Source organism: Dendrobium catenatum, unplaced genomic scaffold, assembly GCF_001605985.2.
Source record: "Dendrobium catenatum unplaced genomic scaffold, ASM160598v2 fragScaff_scaffold_1150, whole genome shotgun sequence".
In the NCBI taxonomy this organism is placed as follows: Eukaryota; Viridiplantae; Streptophyta; class Magnoliopsida; order Asparagales; family Orchidaceae; genus Dendrobium; species Dendrobium catenatum.
Genome location: NW_021319612.1, coordinates 267,618 through 290,611, shown reverse-complemented (window position 1 = coordinate 290,611; position 22,994 = coordinate 267,618). Strand labels below are relative to the sequence as shown.

Below are 22,994 nucleotides of genomic sequence, written 5' to 3'. Positions count from 1 at the left end.
CTTATGCTCCGTTGGTGGTGGAAATCCCTAAGGTGGCTAAAACACCTCTTGGAATTGCTTTATCAGCGGCTATATGAAGAGGGGTATCTCTCCTCCCTCCTCAAACCTAACTCCCTCCAACTTGTGTAGCTCCACAAATATCCTCCCCCTACTTTGATATTCCTCACCATGGTTCTGAGAGACACCCTAGATTTGGACAACTCTGCTTCTCCCTTGATCATCACCTTCCTTCCATCTATCATCAGCTCCTTCGTGAGGTCCCCCCAATTGATCTTGGTGTCCCCCAAGGTTTGTAGCAATTTTATTTCCAGGATGACATCCGTACTCCCTATCTCTAATGGGAGAAAATCCTCCCACACCTGAATGCCCTGGATTGTCAATCTCACTCATTTGCAGATCCCCTGGCCTTTCTCCACATTCCCAGTGCCAATTATCACCCCACAACAACTAGTGTCCACCAGTTTCACTCCCAGTTGGTCGACGACCTGAGTGAAAAGTAAATTGTGGGTAGCCCCACTATCAATCAGAACCACCACATCCGTGCCGTCTATCTCCCCCTTCACCTTCATGGTATTATTCATAGTGAATCATACCACAAAATTCAGGGAAAGCTCTGCCAAATCTAGGTGTAAATCCTCTTTTTCCTCTAACTCTCCATTGCCTCCCTTAGTTTCCTCGTCATCACAGACGGTGGGAACTTGAAGAGTTCGGTCTCTACACATATGCCCTTGAGTGTACCTCTCATCACACCTGAAATACAACCCCCTAGCCCTCTTTTCCTACATCTACTTCTCCGTCAGTCTCTTGAAATTGCCCCTATTTCCTCCTCCAACTATCTTCTCCCTAGGATATTCGCAAACCCCTCCTGCTGTAGGACCTTTGGGTGCTAAGTGAGTAGTCATCATCAGGTACTTGCCTCCTAAACTGCTGGTCTTGGCTCCTCTTTCTAGATTCTTTTGATTCTCTACCAGTTTGGCTAACTTCATGGCTTCTCCCAAGTCACGAGGTATCATGACTTTCAACACTGCTTTGATATTTGCCTTGAGCCCCCTTCATGAAATTTCCCTCCAAAGAAGATTCTGATAATCGCTCCACTCGACCATGGTTTAAAATTGCGCAATAAAAGGTGCGCCTTGAGGCGCGCCTTACCGCAATGTGATCATCCTCAAAGCCTACGCAATAAGTTAAGGTTTTGAGGCTTACGCCTCAAGTTTAATGAGGCGCGCCTCGCCTCACATTTTTGAGGCGACGCCTCTAATAAAATTAACCTAAATTTTTTTTTTCAGTTCCGACCCCTAATTGCGCCTAGTGAGATGTCGACGTGGCATCAACATTTAAACACTGATAAAGGTCGAATGTCAGACGCTGCATTACGGTTTTTAAGTTCCAGCAAACGTTCTAACTTCGAAGCATTCAATCCGGAGCAATTCCAAGCATTCCCTCAATTCCTTCTCAGATGTCGTCACCCACCAAAAAAAAGGTAATTTGCTGCCATAATTTATGTTCAGTTCTGCATATTTTATGGTTATGCTATGCGTAGGTGTTCAAGGTTTTGAAGTTCTTCATTTTTTTATGCTTACGCTATGCGTATGCAGTGCTTCTCGAAACTTTTTAAATGTTTGTTTGATACTTTGATTCCATCGGATTTTCTCTGTATTTGGGTTTATGAATTTATGTTGAAATTTGAAACATAAACCCTAACTAAATTTGAAGCACTGAGTACTCTATGATATGTTGTGCGTACTCTACACGTATGTTGTGCGTACTCTATACGTAAGTTATGCGTATATTGTGCGTGATAATTGTTTATGTTGTGCGTACATACTGCGTGCGTACTTTATGCGTGCATATAATTTGCTGCCATATTTTCTGAAATGTGCGTTCTTGTGCGTATGTTTTGAGTACTCTATGCGTATGCTGTGCGTGATCGTTGCTTGTGTTGTGCGTATTTTATGCTTATGTTGTGCATTTTTTGTGCGTATCTTATTTACTTATTCTATATATTTTTATTTTTTAAAATTTTTAGATATATATTCATCCAATTACTTATCAATGCTATGTTTCTTCTTTTCGATCAATCTGTGATAACTTTGCTCAGCAAATTTTTCCTGAAGTCGTGGACACGTTGAAACGGTTGAAGATCATACAGTTTTTGCAATTTCCTGGGTTTGAGTAAAATGTCCCTCTTATTTATGAGCTGATATCAAGGTGGAACATTTCAAAACAATGCTTTGTTCTAAAAGGTTACTCCATTCCTTTCATTGCTGATGAAATGGTCCTACTTACTGGTCTCCCAAATAAAGGAGAATAAATATCCTTGCATTCCTTAGCACATACTTCAGTTACATCATCGGAAATTAAGGCAGATCTGCTGGAGTTGAACAAGTAACCCCCCCCCCCCCGAGACTATGTTAAGAACGTTTATCATGTATTTATATTCAAATTTACTTTTTCAACTTAACTTCAAAACCACTCGGTTGCTTCAAAGAATAGCAAATAATCCAGATGATTTTTTGTCAATAAACTGGGCTAGTTCAATTAGGGAATTTTTAGTTAGAGAGTAATAAGACCTCCACCAAGATTTCAAATAAAAAGCTAGCATGTTACATCAACAGTTTTGTACCTCTGCTAATTATGAGTGCTTAGTGTTAACTGCTAAATTCATTCAAAATTTTAATGCTCAATGTGAGTGCTAAATTTTTCTTTCATCTTATGCAGATTTGGTTCCTGGAGCATACTTCTTTTCATGCTCCTATGTATACTGACAAAAGGCCCCGTTTTCTACGATAGGCCGATGATATTATATATAATACAGAGGTGGTCACTAACTTATTTGCTAATATAAGGAAAAGTCAAATTTATAATGTCATCCAAGCAGTTTTTCAGGCTAAAATGGATATGGTTAATGTCAAGAAATATCCATCAGACAACCCTCCATCCCCTGATTCCCCTCATGAAATATCCACCCATTAAAACAACCCCCCAATCTCCCCATCATACCCACCTCCTCAGCAAGACCCTCACCAATCTCCTCAACAAGACCCCCACCAATCTCATCAGCAACCACACTTAAGTTTTTCTGCTGAAGCACTTGAATCTCTACAATAAAGAATAATTAAATCCTGTCAAGAAACATGCACAAAATTTTTTCTTTAATTTGAAGATAGGCTGAGCAGAAAGTTTGAAGACATAACTAAAAGAGTTGAGATTATTGAGCTCAAGCTCAATAATTACATTGATCAGAGCAAAATACTTCCTCAGAAAAAAGTGTTAGTTACTCTTCATCTTCCAATAAGAAACATAAATCAGATATCTCTCCCCACAGCCCCAATGAACCAATCCCCCAAAATGAGCCAATCCCATCCAGAAATGAGCCAATCCCACAAAATGAGTCAATCCCAGCAGAAATGCAACTTATTCTATATACAAATCCAAATGAACCAATCCCAGTAGATGACATTCATATAAATTCTATAATTTCTGTTTATGCAACTGAAATAGAAAATTACAAAAGTCTTCTTAGTTTGAGTTTTGAGAAAAGAAATTTTATTCATGAATGTTTGAAGAAGTACAATCGAAGGTAAAAAAATTGTAAATTATTTTATGTTTGAATATTTTTATGCATATGGTATGCGTGAGTTATGCGTATGATATGCGTTACTTATGCTTATTGTATGCTTATTATCAATGTTTAAAATTGCGTATTCGGGTATTGAGGCGTTTTTCATTCGTGAGGCGAGACGTAAGCCTCAAGGCGTTTTGAGGCGTAAGCCTCAAAATCAAAAGATTGCGTAAACATAAAATGATAAATTTGTTATATACTAATGAGTGAATAATATAAAATATAAAAAAGCATAAGTTAAGAAGTGAAATCAAAATATCTCAATAATAAGACAACATGAAATATAGTTTAACTCAAAATTCTATCTTTTTGAAATCATAGTATTATTTTCATTAACTTATAATTCCGATTTCCAAAAATAAATAGCAATGACATATCACATAAGAACTCATAAGTCATCAGCATTGTCATCACTAAGGGGTTCTTCATTTGAATCATCATTATGGTGAACTGCTCTCTCCCCTTCCTCCTTTCCTATAGAGTCCAATGTCAGGCATTTACTTCAAGATTTATGTAAGTTTTAATATATATAGTGTGAGGCGTAAGCCTCATGTCAGTGAGGCGAGGCGGGCCTCAATCAAGTTGAGGCGCAAGCCTCATAAAAAAACTCGAGGTGTAAGCATCGAGGCATTTTTTATTAGAATTGCGCAAAGGCGGGCCTCAAGGCGAGCCTCATATTGTGCAATTTTAAACCATGCTTATTATACATGTATGTTATGATATGCGTATTGTATGTGTATGATATGTTTATGTTATGTGTATTATACGCGTATTGTATGCTTATAAAATGCGTATTTAATTTTTTTTGTGCAGGGACGATAGTATCTTGTTTGTTAGTAACATTCTTATTTTCAGAGATGAAATTGATGAGTTATTAAGCGACAATTATTTAGGCAATGAATATGTAGATCTTTTTGCCATTTTGTTAGATGAGAATTGTAACCTTATGCCTGACAAGTATCATAAATTTCTATACATATCTCCAGTCTATTGGGTTAGTAACTTAGTATTTAATTAATCAGTTTAACTATTGGATTAGTAACTTAGTATCCATTTCTTAGTTCTTACATAGTTACATACTTACATTTACTACTTGCACTTGCAGAATAACAAATGAAGGGATAAATTGACCAAATTGCAAATCGACCAAATAACCGAGCTTTATATTTCTTCAAACAACATTTTATTAGAGCCAATCATTGAATCCTTGCACATTACCTTGCTGGTTGGTTTGCTGAAAGAACAAAAGTGGAAATTTTATGACTCGTTGCCCCATCGCGTCAAAGAGCATAGGCTTTTTGTTCAAAAAATCATAAGTGTTGGATGAACATGAACTCTTCAATTTTTAAAAAATTTACAGAACTAATCCTTGCTCTACGTATTTTTCAGCTTAAAGCCCTATACTATGACACGAAAGGAGCTTTTAATAGTGATATCTGAAAATGAAAACTTTCTACCATTAAAGGTGCATCAAAACAGGATAACTCTATAGATTGCGGAATATATGTCTATAAATATATGGAAAGAATAAGTCTTGAAGGCAACACTGATTGTACTGATAGTACAAATTGGCAAGAAGACATGCCAAAGTACAGGACAGAATTTGCATATAAAATATTTTGTAAAACATTGAAAACATGATAGTTTTTCATTCTGTATAAATATTTATCATTCTGTGTATAAATGTTTCTGTATATAAATGTTTAAACAGTTTGTGTATAAATGTTTATTATCATTATGTGTATAAATGTTTATTTCTGAAGAATATATTTTTCAATTGTGTATAAATGTTATTTACATTGATTTGATTAAAAAACAACTTATTAAATGATAATACGCATAAATTACATATATCGTACGTATTGTGTAGGCATACTGTACGCATATAATACGCATATCGTAAGTAGATAATAGACATAGAATACCCATAATATGAAGTTTGAAAGATTTTTTGTTTGGCATTTGCGTTTAAATATTAGTATTTGAATTTTTTATTTGTTTTAACGAAAAAATAATAATTTTATAAATGGTTTTGAAACGTTTTTAAATAATACGCATAACGCATGCACAAAATACGCATTTCGCACGCACATAGTACACATAAAAGACCCACATAGTACGCATAATACACGCACACATTACGCAGTAAATTTTATTTATTAAAATATATTAAATATTTTAATTAATATATATCTTTGTTTTTAAGTTACTTACATTAAAATGATGAGGAATATGTTTAACACGTTGAACTTAAACTTGTTATTTATAAATTAGACGCAATGTAATTTTTATGATTTCATTTTCTACTCTTGAATATGATATTTGAACAAGTACAAAAGATTTATGGCTCTTGGTGGATTGCATTTAAGGAAGAGAAATAAGAAATATGATATTTGAAAGATTTTATGTTTGGCATTTGCGTTTAAAGATTAGTGTTTGAATTTCTTATTTATTTTAACAAAAAAAAATAATTTTATAAATGGTTTTGAAATGTTTTTAAACCTGGTTAGGAGAGAGATGTTTATGTTTACAAGTTATTAGCATCAGGAACATGGGAGGAGGATAAATATTGCAGTAATGAATGGAAAGATACACAGGAAGGATACGCATATTATACCCTACACAAAATACACATGTATTACGCACAGAGTACGCATGGTGTGTGCATTGTATACCCATATATTACTCACATCGTACGCATAGATTACGCACAATATAATATTAGATCAGGGGCCGTGACATGAATAATAATTTTCGTTAGCTTTGGACTGACGGGTGGCAAATATTGTTAGGAGGGTTGGTTGAATTTTTAGGTAATCCTTAGCCTCAAATGAATCACAATCTATCAACATCCTTAGACTTCGCTTTTAACTCTTAAGTAAAAATTCTTACCTTCTGTCGCAGGCTGAATTACTTCTGTTTGTTAATCATGTTTAAACATCAAAGCAAGCTTCTCTTGTAATTATTTTGGTTGAATATTTTTAATAGAATGTACATAGGTTCTCTTGTAAAATTATATTTGTTATAAATATTCTTTTAATTTGTTATTGTATTTTTTATATTGTACATAGTCATTAAAATTGTATTTATCAAATTCTATCAAATGTTCATTTAATTATTTTTTATTTTTCAAGATACACAATGTTGACGCAGAGAGTACACACATAATACGCATGGTGAACGCATGATATACACATATATTATGCATAGTATACGCATAGATTACGCACAACATAATATTGAACACGTCCAGTACTCATACTATACCTAGAAAATCATATGTTTTATTAACTATTAATACAAAATCATACATTAAGTTACAACTGCTCCAACTGCTAATTTACAAATACTTTAGAAGAAGTTTTACAAAATACGTATGGAATATGCATATATTATGTCGTACATACGCAGAAAATACACATATAATATGCAGAAATACGCATAGAATACGCAGTGTTATGCTTTATCGACGGCTCGATATTATATAATACTTAACACATCCAGCACGCATATTAAACCCTAAACGAGACCTGTTCTCTTCGCCTTTTGCTTGGAGGTTTCTTCTACTGCGAGACTGCGAGTTGGGCTTCTCCGTCCGACCGGCGTACGCTTCTGTCCGAGGCTGCTGTTTACTCTGACCTGCATCAGGTCATAGAAAAGATTAGTAAGAACTCGTTTACTTCCTATTTTTCTCAATCAGGATGGTTAGAAATAAGGATAAAGTTGCGTCAGGTCATAGAAAAGATCCAGCATGGAAACATAGCACTCATGTGGATGTAGGAGGAAGTGATAAAACATATGTCTATCTAAAATGTAATTACTGTGATAAAGTTGTGAAAGGTGGTGTGACTAGGATGAAGGAACACTTTTCAAGTTCTCACAAGAATGTTGCTCCATGCTCCAAAGTTCCTGATACTGTAAGGGATGAGAGAAAGTCATACATGAATAAGTCTACCACGTCAAAACATCTTGCACAGAAGCAATTTGAGGACAGAGTTGATGTTGGATCTTGCTACGGGAGTGAGCGCAACGTTAGGGATTCATCTTCTTCTATGAAGCCCATTTCATCTAGGGGTGCTAGAGGGCCTATGTATCATTATATGATTGACACATCAGAGGATATACCTTCTACTACACAGAAGATGTCCCCAAAAAATGCAAGGGAGGCGCGGAGAAGAGTGTGTAAGGATATAGACAGATTCTTCTACGAAAATGCAATTCCATTTAATGTTGCAACATCACCTGGTTATTACAACATGATTCGTTCAGTTGGAGCATTTGGGAGAGGGTTCAAACCTCCAACCATGTATGATTTAAGAACATGGATTTTGAAGGAGGAGTTGGAAATCACTGATAAAAGCATCGAAGAAATTAAGAAGACTTGAACCCAAACAGCACTAACAATTATGTCAGATGGGTGGTCTGATATCAAATATAGAAGTCTGATCAACATCCTCATTAATAATCCTTATGGTACTGTGTTTTTAAGGTCAATTGAATCATCTGACCAGGTCAAAGATGCTGAGTTCATATTTCGATTATTAGATAGCATTATTGATGAGGTGGGAGAACATTTGGTTGTACAAATTGTGACAGATAATACAAGTTCTTATAAGGCTGCTGGTAATAAACTTATGGAGAAGAGAAAACATTTGTACTAGACTCCATGTGCTGCACATTGCATAGATCTTATTCTTGAGAAGCTTGAGGAGCTATCTCAACATAAAAATGCACTTACTAAAGCCAAAAAAATAACCAAGTTTATTTACAACCACTCTTGGGTTCTAGCTCTTATGAGAAAAATTTCGAAGAAAGAAATTCTTATGCCAGTCGCAACAAGATATCCCACCGCTTACTTAACCTTAGAGAGCATGCTGGTTGCTAGGCAACCTTTAGAGGCTATATTCACATCTACACAGTGGTTGAGTTGTGATTGGGCGAAGAAGACTGAGGGAAAAGAGATTATAAAGATTATTTTAAATGACAGATTTTAACAAAGTGTCTTATATGCCATTACAACCACTAGACCTTTAGTTCATGTTTTAAGGATGGTGGATGCTGAGAAGAAGTCTGCAATGGATTTCATCTACAATGCCATGTATGAAGCCAAAGAGATGATTGCCTCCAACTTAGGAGGCAGTGAGGGAAGCTTTAGAAAAATTTGGAATATTATTGATGATAGGTGCGAACTACAGCTTCACCGACACTTACATGCCGCTGGCTACTACCTAAACCCTCAGTATCAATATGCAGAGAACAAGTCTACAAACCCTGAAATAAAGTTGGGATTATATCATTGCATGGATCGTCTAATATGTGATGCAACTAAAAGATCAAATGCTGACTTGCAATTGGTACCTTTTAGGAACAAAGAAGGTTTTTTTGGATTACAACAAGCAAAATATACAATTGCCAAACGATCTCCAGCTGAGTGGTGGATTCAATTTGGTGATGAGACTCCAGAATTATAGCTTTTTGATATGAAAGTTTTGGGCTTGACATGCTCTTCATCTGACTGTGAATGAAATTGGAGTACCTACAACCAAGTACATACAAAGAGGAGAAATCGCTTGTCGATATTGAGGATGAACTCACTGGTGTACATTATGTACAATAGGAGACTCAGAGATAGAAATTTGAAGAAAAAAAGGATTAATGGACGATGAAGATCCTTTGCTTTGCAATGATGTGGCATCTGATGATAAGTGGTTTGTAGATGATGAAGTTGAAGTGATGCCGTCTGAATTACAAGATGAAGATTTAAATGTTGATTTCGTTGATGGTCTTAAAGCATCCACATCCACCACAACTCAAGAACAAATCAAAAAAGGTATATAAATAATATAATTTTCTTTTCTTAAACTTTTATTAATGTATTACACTATTATTTATTATGATATTGTTCAAAAATATTTACAATTTAGGGAAGAGAAATATAACTAATAATGAGGAAGAAGAGGCTGATTGGGAGATATTGAACTCTATAGGAGAGGGGGAAGAGGAGAGAGCAGCTCATCATTATGATTATTCAAATGAAGACCCCCTTAGTGATGACTTATGAGTGATGATAATGCTGATGACTAGTGAGTTCTTAACTTCTTATGTGATATGTTAATGTCATTGCTATTTATCTTGTGCATTTTTATGTTTTATATATTATTTACTCAATAGTATATACTAAATTTATCATTTTATGTTTACACAATTTTTTGATTTTGAGGCTTACGCCTCAAATCGTCTTGAGGCTTACGCCTCAAATCGTCTTGAGGCTTACGCCTCGCCTCACGAACGAAAAACGCCTCAATATCCGATTACGCAATTTTAAACATTGCACTCGACTGGCTAGTGTTCGAACTGCTCCCGATAGTCTGTCACGGATCTGTTCTGCACTAGTGCGAAAAACGGCTCATAGAAGTCTGCTCCCCCGTCGGTTTGGAAACGTTCCAATAAGCAATTTTTGAATGCCCTCAAGCTTTGTATAGGTCTCGTTTGGCCCCTCCACTGGAACCACGACAATGCCTTTCCTTCCAAACATAGGCCTGTTGCTTTCAGTTCTCCCCATCCGTCAACCCTTTGACGGTGAAATACCTCTCCACTTTGTAGATTCATCCATAAGCGTCTTCCCCTTCAAAAATTGGCATTTTGAGCTTCATTACTTTTTTCTCTCCCCTTATCTCCATATTCCTCTATAATTTCCCCTCTCACAAGTTCTTTGCTCTCCCCACATATCCCGATCTTCCCTTACATGTTCTTCTTCAAACTCCCCTTCACTTTGTTCTCTCCTTTCTTCAAAATTATCACCCCTCCCACCATAATGCCCTTCCTTTCTCTCCCAACCAGCCCCTTTTACTCCTTGATCCCTATGCCACGTCTCTCTACATACCTTCCCCCTCTCTCCTCAATGATTTCTACATCATTTTCCCTTCTACAAAAATCAGAAGTCTTAGTTCTTCTTGTTAGTCCCTTTTACTCCGATGCCGCTGTTTGGATTTGATTTTTCAACTTCTTCACCATCAAATGAAGATCGGAAACTTTGTCTTCCACGGACAAGACCTTATCTTCTATGGAGGAGATTCAATCTTCCACCATGGCTTTTATTTGGCTCATTTCTCCTTCAAATCTTTCTTCCAACGCGTCAACTTTCTTGGCCGCCATAAAAAATTCTGGATATTAGATTAAAAATTCAGCAAAATATCTTTTTCCGATCCATAAACTGCTGTTAAATTTCTTGTAAAATTCAGCCCACAAGGGTCTAGGAACAATGCTCAGATGCCAGTTTGATAAGAAATACTTGAGTTCGCAAGTAACCCTAATGGGAATACTTGAGTTCAGAAGAAAACCTTAAAATCAGCGAGAAAAATAGAAGAATTTGGGTCGAAGCAATCAAAATCCGTAGATAAATTTTTAGAAATCAAAGCGAAGCAAGAATGAAACAAAGATACAATTGATCCTCAATTTGAGAGGAGGATCATTCTCTCCCAATCTCTAGACGAAAAGCCTAGATCCCAAGACACCAAAGAGAACTTCGAGAGAAACAATAATCATGCATGCCCTAACCCTAGCCTCCTTCCTTTTAATACATACTTCCTAATACAAAGCCTATAAAAACTTTCCTAGAATAAATCTAATTCAAAAGAATTTTTCTAATTATTGCTCGCCCCATTTCCCTCTCTCTAGATTCCGCCCAAAGTGGGCCCCTAAATCCCCACGGAAGGAGGCGGCTTAGCCCGCCTCTTGTATACATGAACCGGCCTAGGCAGGGCCGGTTTTGGCGGTCCAGGTAGAACCGTATCAAATACCTGATGGCAATTTAGGATTTCAGGCAAGGCAAGAGCCTCAAAAAGCATATTTTGTGAAAGGAGAAGCCACATGGTATCTTCTTCACAATAGAATAGCTTTCTTGGCCCAAAAGCATGCATTTAGGTCAGTGTAAAAACCAAACAATAACAACAACAAGAACATCAAGCCTTTGTCCAACTACGTGGGGTCGGCAACATGAATCGTTTTTCTTCATTGTGTCATGTTAAAAGTCAAATTCTCGTTTAGATCAGTGGGAAAACCAAACACAGAAAGAAAATAAACCTCTACGACTTTGATGGGAGAAGCACAATAAAAGCAGAAATAAGAACAATTCTCCATGGTATTATATTCAAAGAAGGAACCATACAATGCTTATGGTTCTCATTGTTTAAACTTTAAGCCAGCCCAAAACTCATGTCCGTTTGATAGTTGATGTCTGGTGTTCATAAATGGTAGTCATATTCCTCTGGTCACACACTTTCTCTTGAAAAATCAACCTATAATCTCCATGTGGTATGCGTGTGGGTGGACAGTTTTTTTTTTCTTAATGTACCCCTGCTGTAAGCTTACACAACTACACATATGTTCACAGGTTGAAAGGGAAAGGGGTATTACGGTCAAAGCTCAGACAGCTACAATGTTCTTTAGACACAAATTTCAGCAACATGAGGCTACTGAAATAGTAAATGCACCAAATTTTTTGTTGAATCTTATTGACACCCCTGGTCATGTTGATTTTAGCTATGAGGTATCCAGATCACTTGCAGCTTGCCAGGGTGTTTTACTAGTGGTTGATGCTGCACAAGGTGTTCAAGCTCAAACAGTTGCCAACTTCTATCTTGCTTTTGAATCTAACTTGGCAATTATCCCTGTAATAAACAAGATTGATCAGCCTACTGCAGATCCAGATCGTGTAAAGGCTCAGCTGAAGTCCCTGTTTGATCTGGATCCAAATCATGCTCTTCTAACTTCTGCTAAAACAGGCCAGGGTCTTGAACATGTCCTTCCTTCTGTGATAGACCGCATACCTGCTCCACCTGGAAAGTGTGATTCACCTTTAAGGATGCTTCTATTAGATTCTTATTATGACGAATATAAAGGAGTAATATGCCATGTTGCTGTTGTTGATGGGGCTCTTTATAAGGGTGATAAAATTGCTTCTTCAGCAACTGGCCATGTATACGAGGTTTCAGATATTGGAATCATGCATCCTGAACTTACCCCAACTGGAGTTCTATTGACTGGTCAAGTTGGTTATATTGTTAGTGGAATGCGCTCAACTGCTGAGGCACGTGTTGGTGATACACTTCATCAAGCCAAAAGCACTGTTTTGCCCCTTCCTGGTATTGTTTCATATTCCCACCTTTTCCCTACTAATCATATAAAGGTCATTTCTTGTGATCTTCATTTGAGTTTTAATGGCATCTTCATGCTAAAATAAGCTATATGCATGTTACCTTGTTTGACAAAGTTAGCTCATGACAAGCTTCATGCTTACCTAATCTCCTCACAAATTTCTCTTTTATAAATATAAATAATACATCCCTGACCGTTCAGGTTTCAAGCCTGCAAAACACATGGTTTTCTCTGGCCTTTATCCAGCTGATGGATCTGATTTTGATGCTCTCAACCATGCAATAGAGAGATTGATTTGCAATGATGCTAGTGTTTCGGTTACCAAAGAGACTAGTACAGCACTTGGCATGGGATTCAGGTATAGTCATTTGTTGTTGAATCAATGGATTAATTTCTGCCTGAAAGCTGTCTAAGATTTTCTTAAATTTCATCATCGTCATTCTTTTTATTTTCCCATTAATCTGTACCAATATTATAATATTTATTACTTGAACAGATGTGGCTTCCTGGGTTTACTTCATATGGATGTCTTTCATCAACGGCTTGAGCAAGTATATTATACTGATTTTCTCCTTTCCTTTTCATGCAATATTTTTTTTTACGGCCAGCATAGAACTTGCTGAATAATTATAACATTAATCCTTTAATATATATAAAACGTTGGCCTTCTGATGACCCAATTAGGAGAGTAGATGTATTAGATTTGGTTTATGTTAAAAAAGGTAGAGGTAGGACTAAAAAGACTTGGTTAGAAAATATTAGAAATAATCTTTTTTTTTAATTAGATTTAAATGAGAATTTGATTCTTAACATGACATAATAGAGAAAAAAAGGATTCATGTATCCGTTAAATGCTTGATATTGCTGTTGTTGTTGCACATAAAACGTTGGTCTTCTGATGACCCGGTTAGGGGAGCAGATGTATTAAATTTGGCTAGAAAATATTATAAATGACTTTTTTTTTTCTAATTAAATTTAAATGAGAATTTAATTCTTAACATAACACAATAGAGAAAAAAGATTCATGTAGCCATGGGATAAAGGCTTAATGTTGTTGTCATTGTTGGAGTATCAATTGTTTCTTGTAGACACCTGTTTGTTCTTTTGTTTTTGAATTACTAGTTGGAGTATAGGTAGACAAATCTTTTTCTTTGGACTAAATAGTAATATTCGTATCATAATCATGCAGGAATATGGTGCAAAAGTTTTATCTACCATACCAACTGTGCCTTATATTTTTGAGTATTCAGATGGGAGGTATTATTGTACCATAATGAGCAGTGTACTTGCTGTTGAATAGGTAATTGAATCTGTACCTTTGTTTTTGTTTTAGTAAGGTAAAGGTTCAGAATCCCGCTGCATTAGCCTCAAACCCCGGAAAGAGTGTTACAGCATGTTGGGAACCATCAGTTATTGCAACTATAATCCTTCCTTGTGAGTAAGTTCCTTGTGCTGTTAGGTATATTCATTACTTTTTTCCGTGGCAGACTAGTTGAAAGAAGAAATAGTATTGATCATTCTCTTTTTCCAAATAATCTTTCAGATATGTAGGACCTGTTATTACACTTTGTTCAGAAAGGAGAGGAGATCAACTTGAATATTCATTTATTGAAAGGTGATTTTCGCCTGAGCAATGAGGCAATTATAAACTAGATAATACTCCAAATTGATGTTCCATTTTTGTCGTGCAGCCAGAGGGTGCTCATGAAATATCAACTTCCACTTAGGGAAATTGTTGTTGATTTCTACAACGAACTGAAAAGTATAACCTCTGGATATGCATCATTTGACTACGAAGATGCTCAGTATGTCACTAATTTCTCTATCAACTAATGTTAGGAGAGTGTTGTTTCTCTAAAATATATGTTACTTCTAAATAATTCAGTTAGTGGAAGATGGCATCTTAACTGCAATTTAGAAGAAAAAAAAAAAAAAATAGAAGAAGAAAAAACTAACATGTAATGCTATTTAATTTTTTGAGCTATTTTTATCATGCACGTATTGGTGAGATTTTTTGTCTTGAAATTTCAACCTCATGCTTGCCACCTATGGCCTCATAAATTACCTACACCACACTTGAAACTTAATAATTTTAAAATCCCACCACGCATGAAAGGGTGTGCAGGGCCATAAATTACCTACACCACACTTGAAACTTAATAATTTTAAAATCCCACCACGCATGAAAGGGTGTGCAGGAGGTACCTACATGAGAAATTTGTATTAGGTAAATCACTTGGTCGCGTCACACATGCCATTGACGAGGCTTCTCTTGCTATACTTGAAAGGGCATGCACAGGTAACCGACGAGCTTTTTCTCACCACACCCGAAAGGGCGTGTATAAGAGTCCACTTGCTGCATTGAATGCCTAGCAAGTGGAGTCCATTCGTGATGTTGCAAACCTCAACGACGAGGCTCTTCTCAGAATGCTCGAAAGGGCGTGCATAGGGGTACCCTTCCCATGTCAATCATATCATTGTGAGTTTCTATGGGTTTTGAATTTAAGTCTATTATACTTGTACGCATCATAAAGGCTAGTCCATGATGGAGTAACAGAGCCTGCAAGCAACCAAATACACATCATAACGTGTGTGTGTATATTGAAGTTAAAATTACTGAAATTATTATTTTAATACTTTTGTTTTGTTGATTTTTTTATTTTATTTTTGAGAGACAGAGAGTGAAAGCTCTCTTTCTAGAAGGACGGGAGAGAAAGAGGGGACCAATTTTGCTTGTGGAAGGTGTAAGAGGGGAGGAAGATTGGGGAATGATTTTGAAAGATTTAAAGAAGCTTTAGAGAGAGAAAACAATTTTCTCTCTATTTAGAGAAAAAATCTTGAGAGGGAGTTTGGAGGAATGGAGATGTGTGGAGGATGAGGGGTTTCTTTCTTTGTTTAGACAGGAAAAATGAAGGGAAAATGGGAAAAGCGTGTTTCCTCTCTCTTTTTAAAGAATGAAAAGGATGTGGCTTAGGAATATTTTTTATTGTGTATTTTCTCTCTTTAGAGAGTGAAAATGGGTAGGAGATGGGAGATGAATTTTTTTCTTAGTTGTTGACCTCTATGTAAAAGCCAAAAGATCGTAGCATGCATACAGTATACTCGTCGGATCCTCAAAATCTCAAAATCGTGCCCGATTCGGCACCGTTCGCATCGTTTCCTGGAATCTCGCCTCGACAAAGCTTCCCTTCGCATCTATAAAATGAGAGCAAAGCTCTCATTACTGGATCGCTCGTTCCACTTTCCGCGACCTAACTCCTCTGCTTCCCGATCTCCCTCCTCCCTCCTTTTCCGATCAAAGCCTCTCCGATCTCCAACCCGACGCCCTTGCTCCTCCATGGTCAGAGATTGTATTGACCATGCTAAGAGATGTCACGAATGTCAAATCCACGGTTATGTTATACATCAGCCTCCAAATCCTTTGCACCTAACAATAACATCATGACCATTTGAATGCTCGGGTACTGATATAATTGACCCAATAGACCCGCCATCATCAGCGGGACATCGTTTTATTCTGGCAGCGACGGACTACTTTTCCAAGTGGGTAGAAGCAGCTCCATTCAGAGAGGTCACATCCGAACATGTGATCAATTTCTTTACCTACAATATTGTCTATAGATTTGGTGTGCCATGCCGCATAATCTCAGACAATGGTACTGCATTCAAAAGTACAAAAATCTACAAGTTAGAAGATAGGCACAAAATTGATTGGCGATATTCATCTATATATAATCCAAGGGCAAATGGATTGACAGAAGCCTTCAATAAAACGCTGGTGAAACTGTTGAAGAAGATTCTTAGCAAAAACAAAAGAGAATGACATATGAAGAAGACAGAAGCACTGTGGGCGTATCGTACAACTTACAAAATGCCTACCAAGGCCACTTCTTACTCTTTGGTGTTCGGAGTTGAAGCCGTATTACCATTGGAAATTGAACTACCGTCACTCCGGGTAGCAATCTAGAATGACTTTACTCAAGAACAAAATGCTCATTTAAGAATGGAGGATCTTGATGCACTCGATGAGATCAGATTGCAAGCTCAACAAAACCTGGAAATCTACCGAGAAAGAATGGCAAAATCGTTTGATCGGATGGTGCGCCCTCGTGCATTTCAAGAAGGGGAATTGGTCCTGGTGCTGAGAAGACCAATCATCCCACACCGAAAAATCGGTGGCAAGTTCATGTCCAATTGGGAATGTCCCTTCGTCATCGAGAAGGTGTATCAAGGAGGAGCATATCAGTTGATCGATCTAGATGGTCAGAGGCCCATGCCACAAATCAACGATCGATACCTGAAGAAATATTAAGCATAAGAATGACCATATGTCGAACTATCATGTACTATATATATATTCTTTAATATAAAGTACACCTTGCATTTTGAAATTCTCTTGTGTAACAAGAATGCATTTCAAAATCCCCCATCATACTGAGGGCGTTTTAAATATTTATTCGGATCGACATCACACCGTGTATCGAGATCCCCGAATAAATATTTAAAAATCTTAAAGATACAAAGCCTATCCAAAATGTCCCTACGAGACAGGGGGCATTTTTAATATTCATTTGGGTCGACATCGTGCTACACGCCGAGATTCCTAAATGAATATTTAAAATATCAAAATTCTAAATTTATTCTGTTCTAGAATGTCCCTATAAGACAGGGGGCATTTTAATATTTATTCGGGTCGACATCGCGCTGCGTGCCGAGATCCCCGAATAAATATTTAAAATAATCAATTCAAATGTTTTTTTGTGCTAAAGAATACAAATATTTATTTTTCAAAGTATATGCAAGTAATCTTTTAAAAGTTCAAGGCATCACCTTCTCCAACGAACAAAGACTCAAAAGTCAAGAAAGAGACTTTCGTGACTACATACTCCAACAAATTGAGCCAAAAAAGCTTGAAGTCTTCCAGCAGTCTGAAGCTTAAGTTTCGAATGTGTGTAAAAGGTTGGATCCAACAAGCCCAAATATAGCTGGATCGCTGGCAGCTCCGTCTACTCAACACGCCATAAGAAAGGCCGTAGTAGCGGAACCCGCACTTCGTCAACCCGTCAGTAGGGACTGTAGGAAGCACGAAGGCAAATTTGATTCGACAAGTTCAAGTGATCATATTCTACAAAATTCTTCTAAATGACTGGAGAATCAAAGTTCCAGTGGAAGGATGAGTCTCGAGCAACTACTGAATATTCGTAGGCTCCAACATTTTCAACCACAAAGGAGAACTCCAAATCTACCAACTTTAGTGAAGTCAGCATTGGGAAGCGCATTTTCCATAGCTTAAGTCTGAAGCCTGAATGAGTATAAGAGGTTGGATCCAACAAGCCCAAATATGGCCGGATCCTTGGCAACTACATCTACTCAACAAGCCATAAGAAAGGCCGTAGTAGAGGAACCCCCATCTCAGCAACCAGAGGATAAAGAACTATCAAATCCTAGCTCTCTTGATCTGATGAACTCAAGTGACTCAGATTAAAGTCTTCTCAAGTTGTTAAGGTTCAAGATATTACCTACGTTCGGTACTATCAGCTGAATCAAGAACCTGCTAATCCTTCAACAAATCCGTAAAGCACAAAGCGAGGATCGAAGGAATTTTTCTTCAATAAGTCCGCCAAAGCACAAAGCAAAGGATCGAAGAAAATTATCCCAAAGTTCACACAAAGCCCAAGGTTGAACTAAGTGGATTCTGTCATTAACAAGTCCGTTATGCACAAAGCTCTTGACCGATGACTTTTCGCCACCGACCTAGTGCAAACCTAAAGAGTTTAGGTCACCGGCATCTACTACTCCATCAAGTCCGCCAAAGCTAGAAGCATAGGGCCGAAGATACAAAAAAATCACCTGACAAGTCAGTAAAGACAAATCAGACAATTCTCCATCAATATCCGCAACAAAAAACACAGGACAAAAAGAATCAGAATCTCAGGATTCAAGTCAAAGCCAGGGAATGAGCACCCTAGATGATGCCTACAAATGTCCTTAAAGATTGGGGGCATTTTAAATATTTATTTGAGTCGACATTGTACTGCATGCTGAGATCCCCAAATAAATATTTAAAAATGCCAGGAGCACAGGTCAGAGCACAACTATAAAAATCTCAGGAACAGTAAAAAGAGAGCTCGTCCACAACTGAATTACATCTTTTTTTATTTTATTCAGAACTCATATGCACATTTGTAGATTACATCTTTTTTTACAAGATTATATCAGCTAAAAGAAAAGGAAAAGTACAATGTCCTTCAGGGAGGACTATAATATGTTCCCTAAACTACTCTTGAAGAGGAAGTTAACCACTTTATTCTGCTCCTTCCAAAGACCAGATATTCTGCACTTCTGGGACCTGCACAAAGTATTAAGAAGTGTCAGTAAGAAAGAAGAAAACATCATGCAATATATGTAAAATTACAAAAGGAAAGTTATACATGAAGCAGAGGTCTCCCGAAGTGGCTCACAAAAAAGCATTCCGTTCATCTTGAAGCCTGCGTAGAGCAATAGAAAATGTCAGTGAACAGCAAAAGAAAGAAAAAGAACAGTACAACAAAAGTAAAAACATATCAAAATTTAAGCCTACTGAGGTACTAAACTGGATGAAGCTTGGATGTTCTTCCTGTAGTAGCCTGTACAAAATACAAAGCATTGTGAGTACAAGCACAAAATCAAAACTAAGAAGGGGAGAAAGTGTACCTGAACCCGAAAGCAACTATGGAGAGCCTAAGGCAGCAAAATCCCATCGACTGATGAATGTGCAAAGACCAGATAAATTTCAAATGATACAGAAATGCTAGAAATAAATGGTGGCGATGTTATCTGTTACCGTCAATCTACAAAGTGAAGCTTTATTGACCCAAATACAAAGTCTTCTATCTACTTGACCAAGAGCAAAAATATCAACTATATTGAAGATTACAAGTGAATCTAAAAATATGTAAAGGAACAGAGGTTGACTTTTGGAGATCTACAAAATGAAAATCTTAGTGTGACATCCAAACAAGTTTATGGAGATCCACTAAATGAAAGCCCTAGTGTGGCATCTAGAATAAATATTTAGAGATCCACAAGGTCAATCATCATACAACAAACGTGATTCGCTAGACGCGTATCACATTTGTTGGTGGGTATTTATTGACCTCTATGTAAAAGCCAAAAGATCGTAGCATGCATACCGTATACCCGTCGGATCCTCAAAATCTTGCCGAAATCGCGCCGATTCGGCCTTGTTCACATCGTTTCCTGGAATCTCGCCTCGACAAAGCTTCCCTTCGCATCTATAAAATGAGAGCAAAGCTCTCGTTACTGGATCGCTCGTTCCACTTTCCTTAACCGAACTCCTCTGCTTCCCAATCTCCCTCCTCCCTCCTTTTCCGATCAAAGCCTCTCCGATCTCCATCCCGAAGCCCTTGCTCCTCCCGGTCTAGACGCAGAGAGAGAGAGGGAGATTGAAAGAGTTCTTCTTACCTGAAGCCAACACCCAGCTGGAGCCGCCTCTCGACATTCCGAACCCGACCCGGCTCCAATCTCATTCCTGACTCCGCCTCCCTCCTTCCTGTTCGAATTGGAAGTTACGACATTTTGAGTGGAGATAACACGAGAGCTCGCCGGCTATGAAGGTATCTTTCTCCCTTTCCCGCGCTTCCTCAGCTAAATCTCGTAAATCTGCCTTGCAATGAGGAAAAAGGAGGATTTATTTGGCCATGAGGTTTACGGGCTATTAGAGTCCATTCAAGATCTAACAAAATTTGGCTCAAATCATACGTAATTCCTATGTAATTAATTATGATTATTCATAATTAATTGTTATTAATTATAAATATTTAAAATTGATTATTAATTGAGATTAATTTCAATTAACTCTATTTAATTATTCTTTAATCTTAATTAAAAAATTATTTATTGAAAGAAAAGAAAAAATATAGAAATCCCTCTCTCTCTCCCTCGATCCCCGAGCCAACATCGTCAACCCTGCGAAGATATGAATTTTGCTAAACTTAGATTCTCGCTCTCGGAGTTAGCGGCGGACCGAAAAATCACCCATACATGCCTTTATTGTGCGTGGTGGGATGGGACCCTAGTGCGGCACTTACGACGAGGCGAGTAATCTCCTTAAACTACAGAGCCTGTTTTCATTGTTTGCGGTGTACCTAAAAATTGCCATACACACCTTTATTGTGCGTGGTGGGATGGAACCCCGGTCCGACGCCTACGATGAGGTGGGCAATCACCTAAACCCTACTTCAATGTTTGTGGAGCACCGGAAATCCGCCTATACACGGGGTCACTTATAAGCACCCCCGAGCGGGGGGAAAGGAAATTATGACTTTTTTAAATAGGTACTATCAAAGGCCCCATACACGCCTTTATTGCGAGTGGTGGGAAGAAAAATCACGGCCGCTGTGTCCTCATCCAAGGACACCTACCACACACGCCTTTATTACGCGTGGTGGGAAAGGCCTAGTTTATCGTAGTTTTCCCCTAAATGGGGGAGACGCCGGGAGGTTGCCAAAATTTTGGGTGAACACGAGGCCGTACCTGAACTTGATTGAACTCTAAAGAACAATGAGAGACTTATGAGTTTGGACTTGAATTGGATGCAATGAACTTAGTGAACTCAAATTTCAAATGAATTTGAACTTAAGTAATAATGAAACTTCATTTGAATATTAAGACGAGGTGAACTCAAACTTGTGGACATAGAACTTGAGCTTGATATTTTGAACTCAAGCAAAGAACTTTAGTTGGACCACAGGGGACTCAAATGAATGGAAGAGGTTCATCGAGAGCTTGAACTACCTGAACTTAAGCAAGAACTTTATTTGAACATTAAGTCGATAAGGCTTGAACTTGATTGAACTCAAAGTACTGCAGGGGACATAAGACTTGTTCCCTCTGAATGAAGTAAATAATCAACATTCAGATAAAAGAGATCCGAGTTTTGAAGATAGAGAAGCATGTTGCATATCTTTTTAATTGTCTTACTCCCTTCTCCTTCATTATTAATGGTTCGGGGTGCAATCATGGGATCCTCTTTATTGTGATTTTTTATACTATACCTATGGTGCAGTTTAGCAATAACATGGAAGCTGATACATATTGTTGTGTGGTTCTCTGAATCCTAACTTGAATTGCTTCATGCAAGCTTACTATGCTAAAAATGTTACGATCTCTTGGTGGAAATTTATATGGCACAACTCAGTATGATATTTTTTCATAGTTCATATGATATTTTTTTGTTGCGATCATAATAATCTGGACTAATGTGATCTAATTATTTTGAATGAAATATTCGGTATATACTCTTTTGATGTGTATTCTTTATTGTTTAGGACAACTAGTTGGCTATGGTGAAATTATAAATTATAAAAGAATTAGCATAATCAGTCTATATCATATCATATCTTAGTCAGTTCTATTTCATTCTTTCATCATAAACTCTACTTAATAAGTTAGTCAATTGATCTTTATCACCAAATAAATTTCATTCAATCTTATCGTCTATTCAACTCATATCAATCTATTAATTACAATCACAGTATTAATATTAATATTCTCTCTGAATGAAGTAAATAATCAGAATTTAGATAAAAGAGGTCTACGTTTTGAAGATAGAGAAGCATGTTGCATAATTTTTTAATAGTCTTACTCCATTCTCCTTCATTATTAATGGTTCGGGGGGCAATCCTGGGATCCTCTCTATTGTGATTTTTAATACTATACCTATGGTGCAATTTAGCAATAACATGGAAGCTGATACATATTGTTGTGTGGGTCTCTGAATCCCAACTTGAATTGCTTCATGCAAGCTTACTATGCTAAAAATGTTACGACCTTTTATTTCTCCGATAGCACACTATCTTAAGGGATACAGCATTAGAACCATCCAAAAGTTGTTGACGAAGGTTATCAGTTTACAGGACAGCATACCCTATGCAATCCATCCTAAGGTTGAGAGTCAGCCTTCACGTAGACCTCAGCGGTAAGAGTCTTCAAGACACCTCCTCCTAGGAAAGAGGATGTACACAGTACCTATGGGCCACCAGATAAGGGCAAAAAGCCCATGAGCAGTTCACCTCCACCACGACCACAGACTCAGTAGTCCAGTCCTCCTTATAAGACCTTATAGAGTCAACCGTCTTTACAGGAGAGACTTAACAATGAATATTCCTTTAAAAGAGAAAGCATAAGAAAGATATCTTAACATTCCCATTTAATA

At 37.3% G+C, this 22,994-nt stretch overlaps 1 protein-coding gene across 3 annotated transcripts in view; it reads left to right on the top strand.

The window, feature by feature from the left end:
- LOC110115822 (translation factor GUF1 homolog, mitochondrial) overlaps positions 1-22,994 on the top strand; it is a 44,630-nt gene that overhangs the window by 5,166 nt on the left and 16,470 nt on the right. For 2 of the 3 annotated variants that reach the window (XM_020849193.2, XM_028698822.1), the window contains exons 2-8: positions 12,015-12,765; positions 12,980-13,136; positions 13,275-13,329; positions 13,968-14,035; positions 14,112-14,216; positions 14,322-14,393; positions 14,470-14,583. In XM_020849193.2, coding sequence (XP_020704852.1) covers positions 12,015-12,765; positions 12,980-13,136; positions 13,275-13,329; positions 13,968-14,035; positions 14,112-14,216; positions 14,322-14,393; positions 14,470-14,583 — 1,322 coding nt within the window. Of the gene's footprint in view, positions 1-12,014; positions 12,766-12,979; positions 13,137-13,274; positions 13,330-13,967; positions 14,036-14,111; positions 14,217-14,321; positions 14,394-14,469; positions 14,584-22,994 lie in introns of those variants that run through there. The other variant, XR_003702140.1, reaches the window with a different exon arrangement.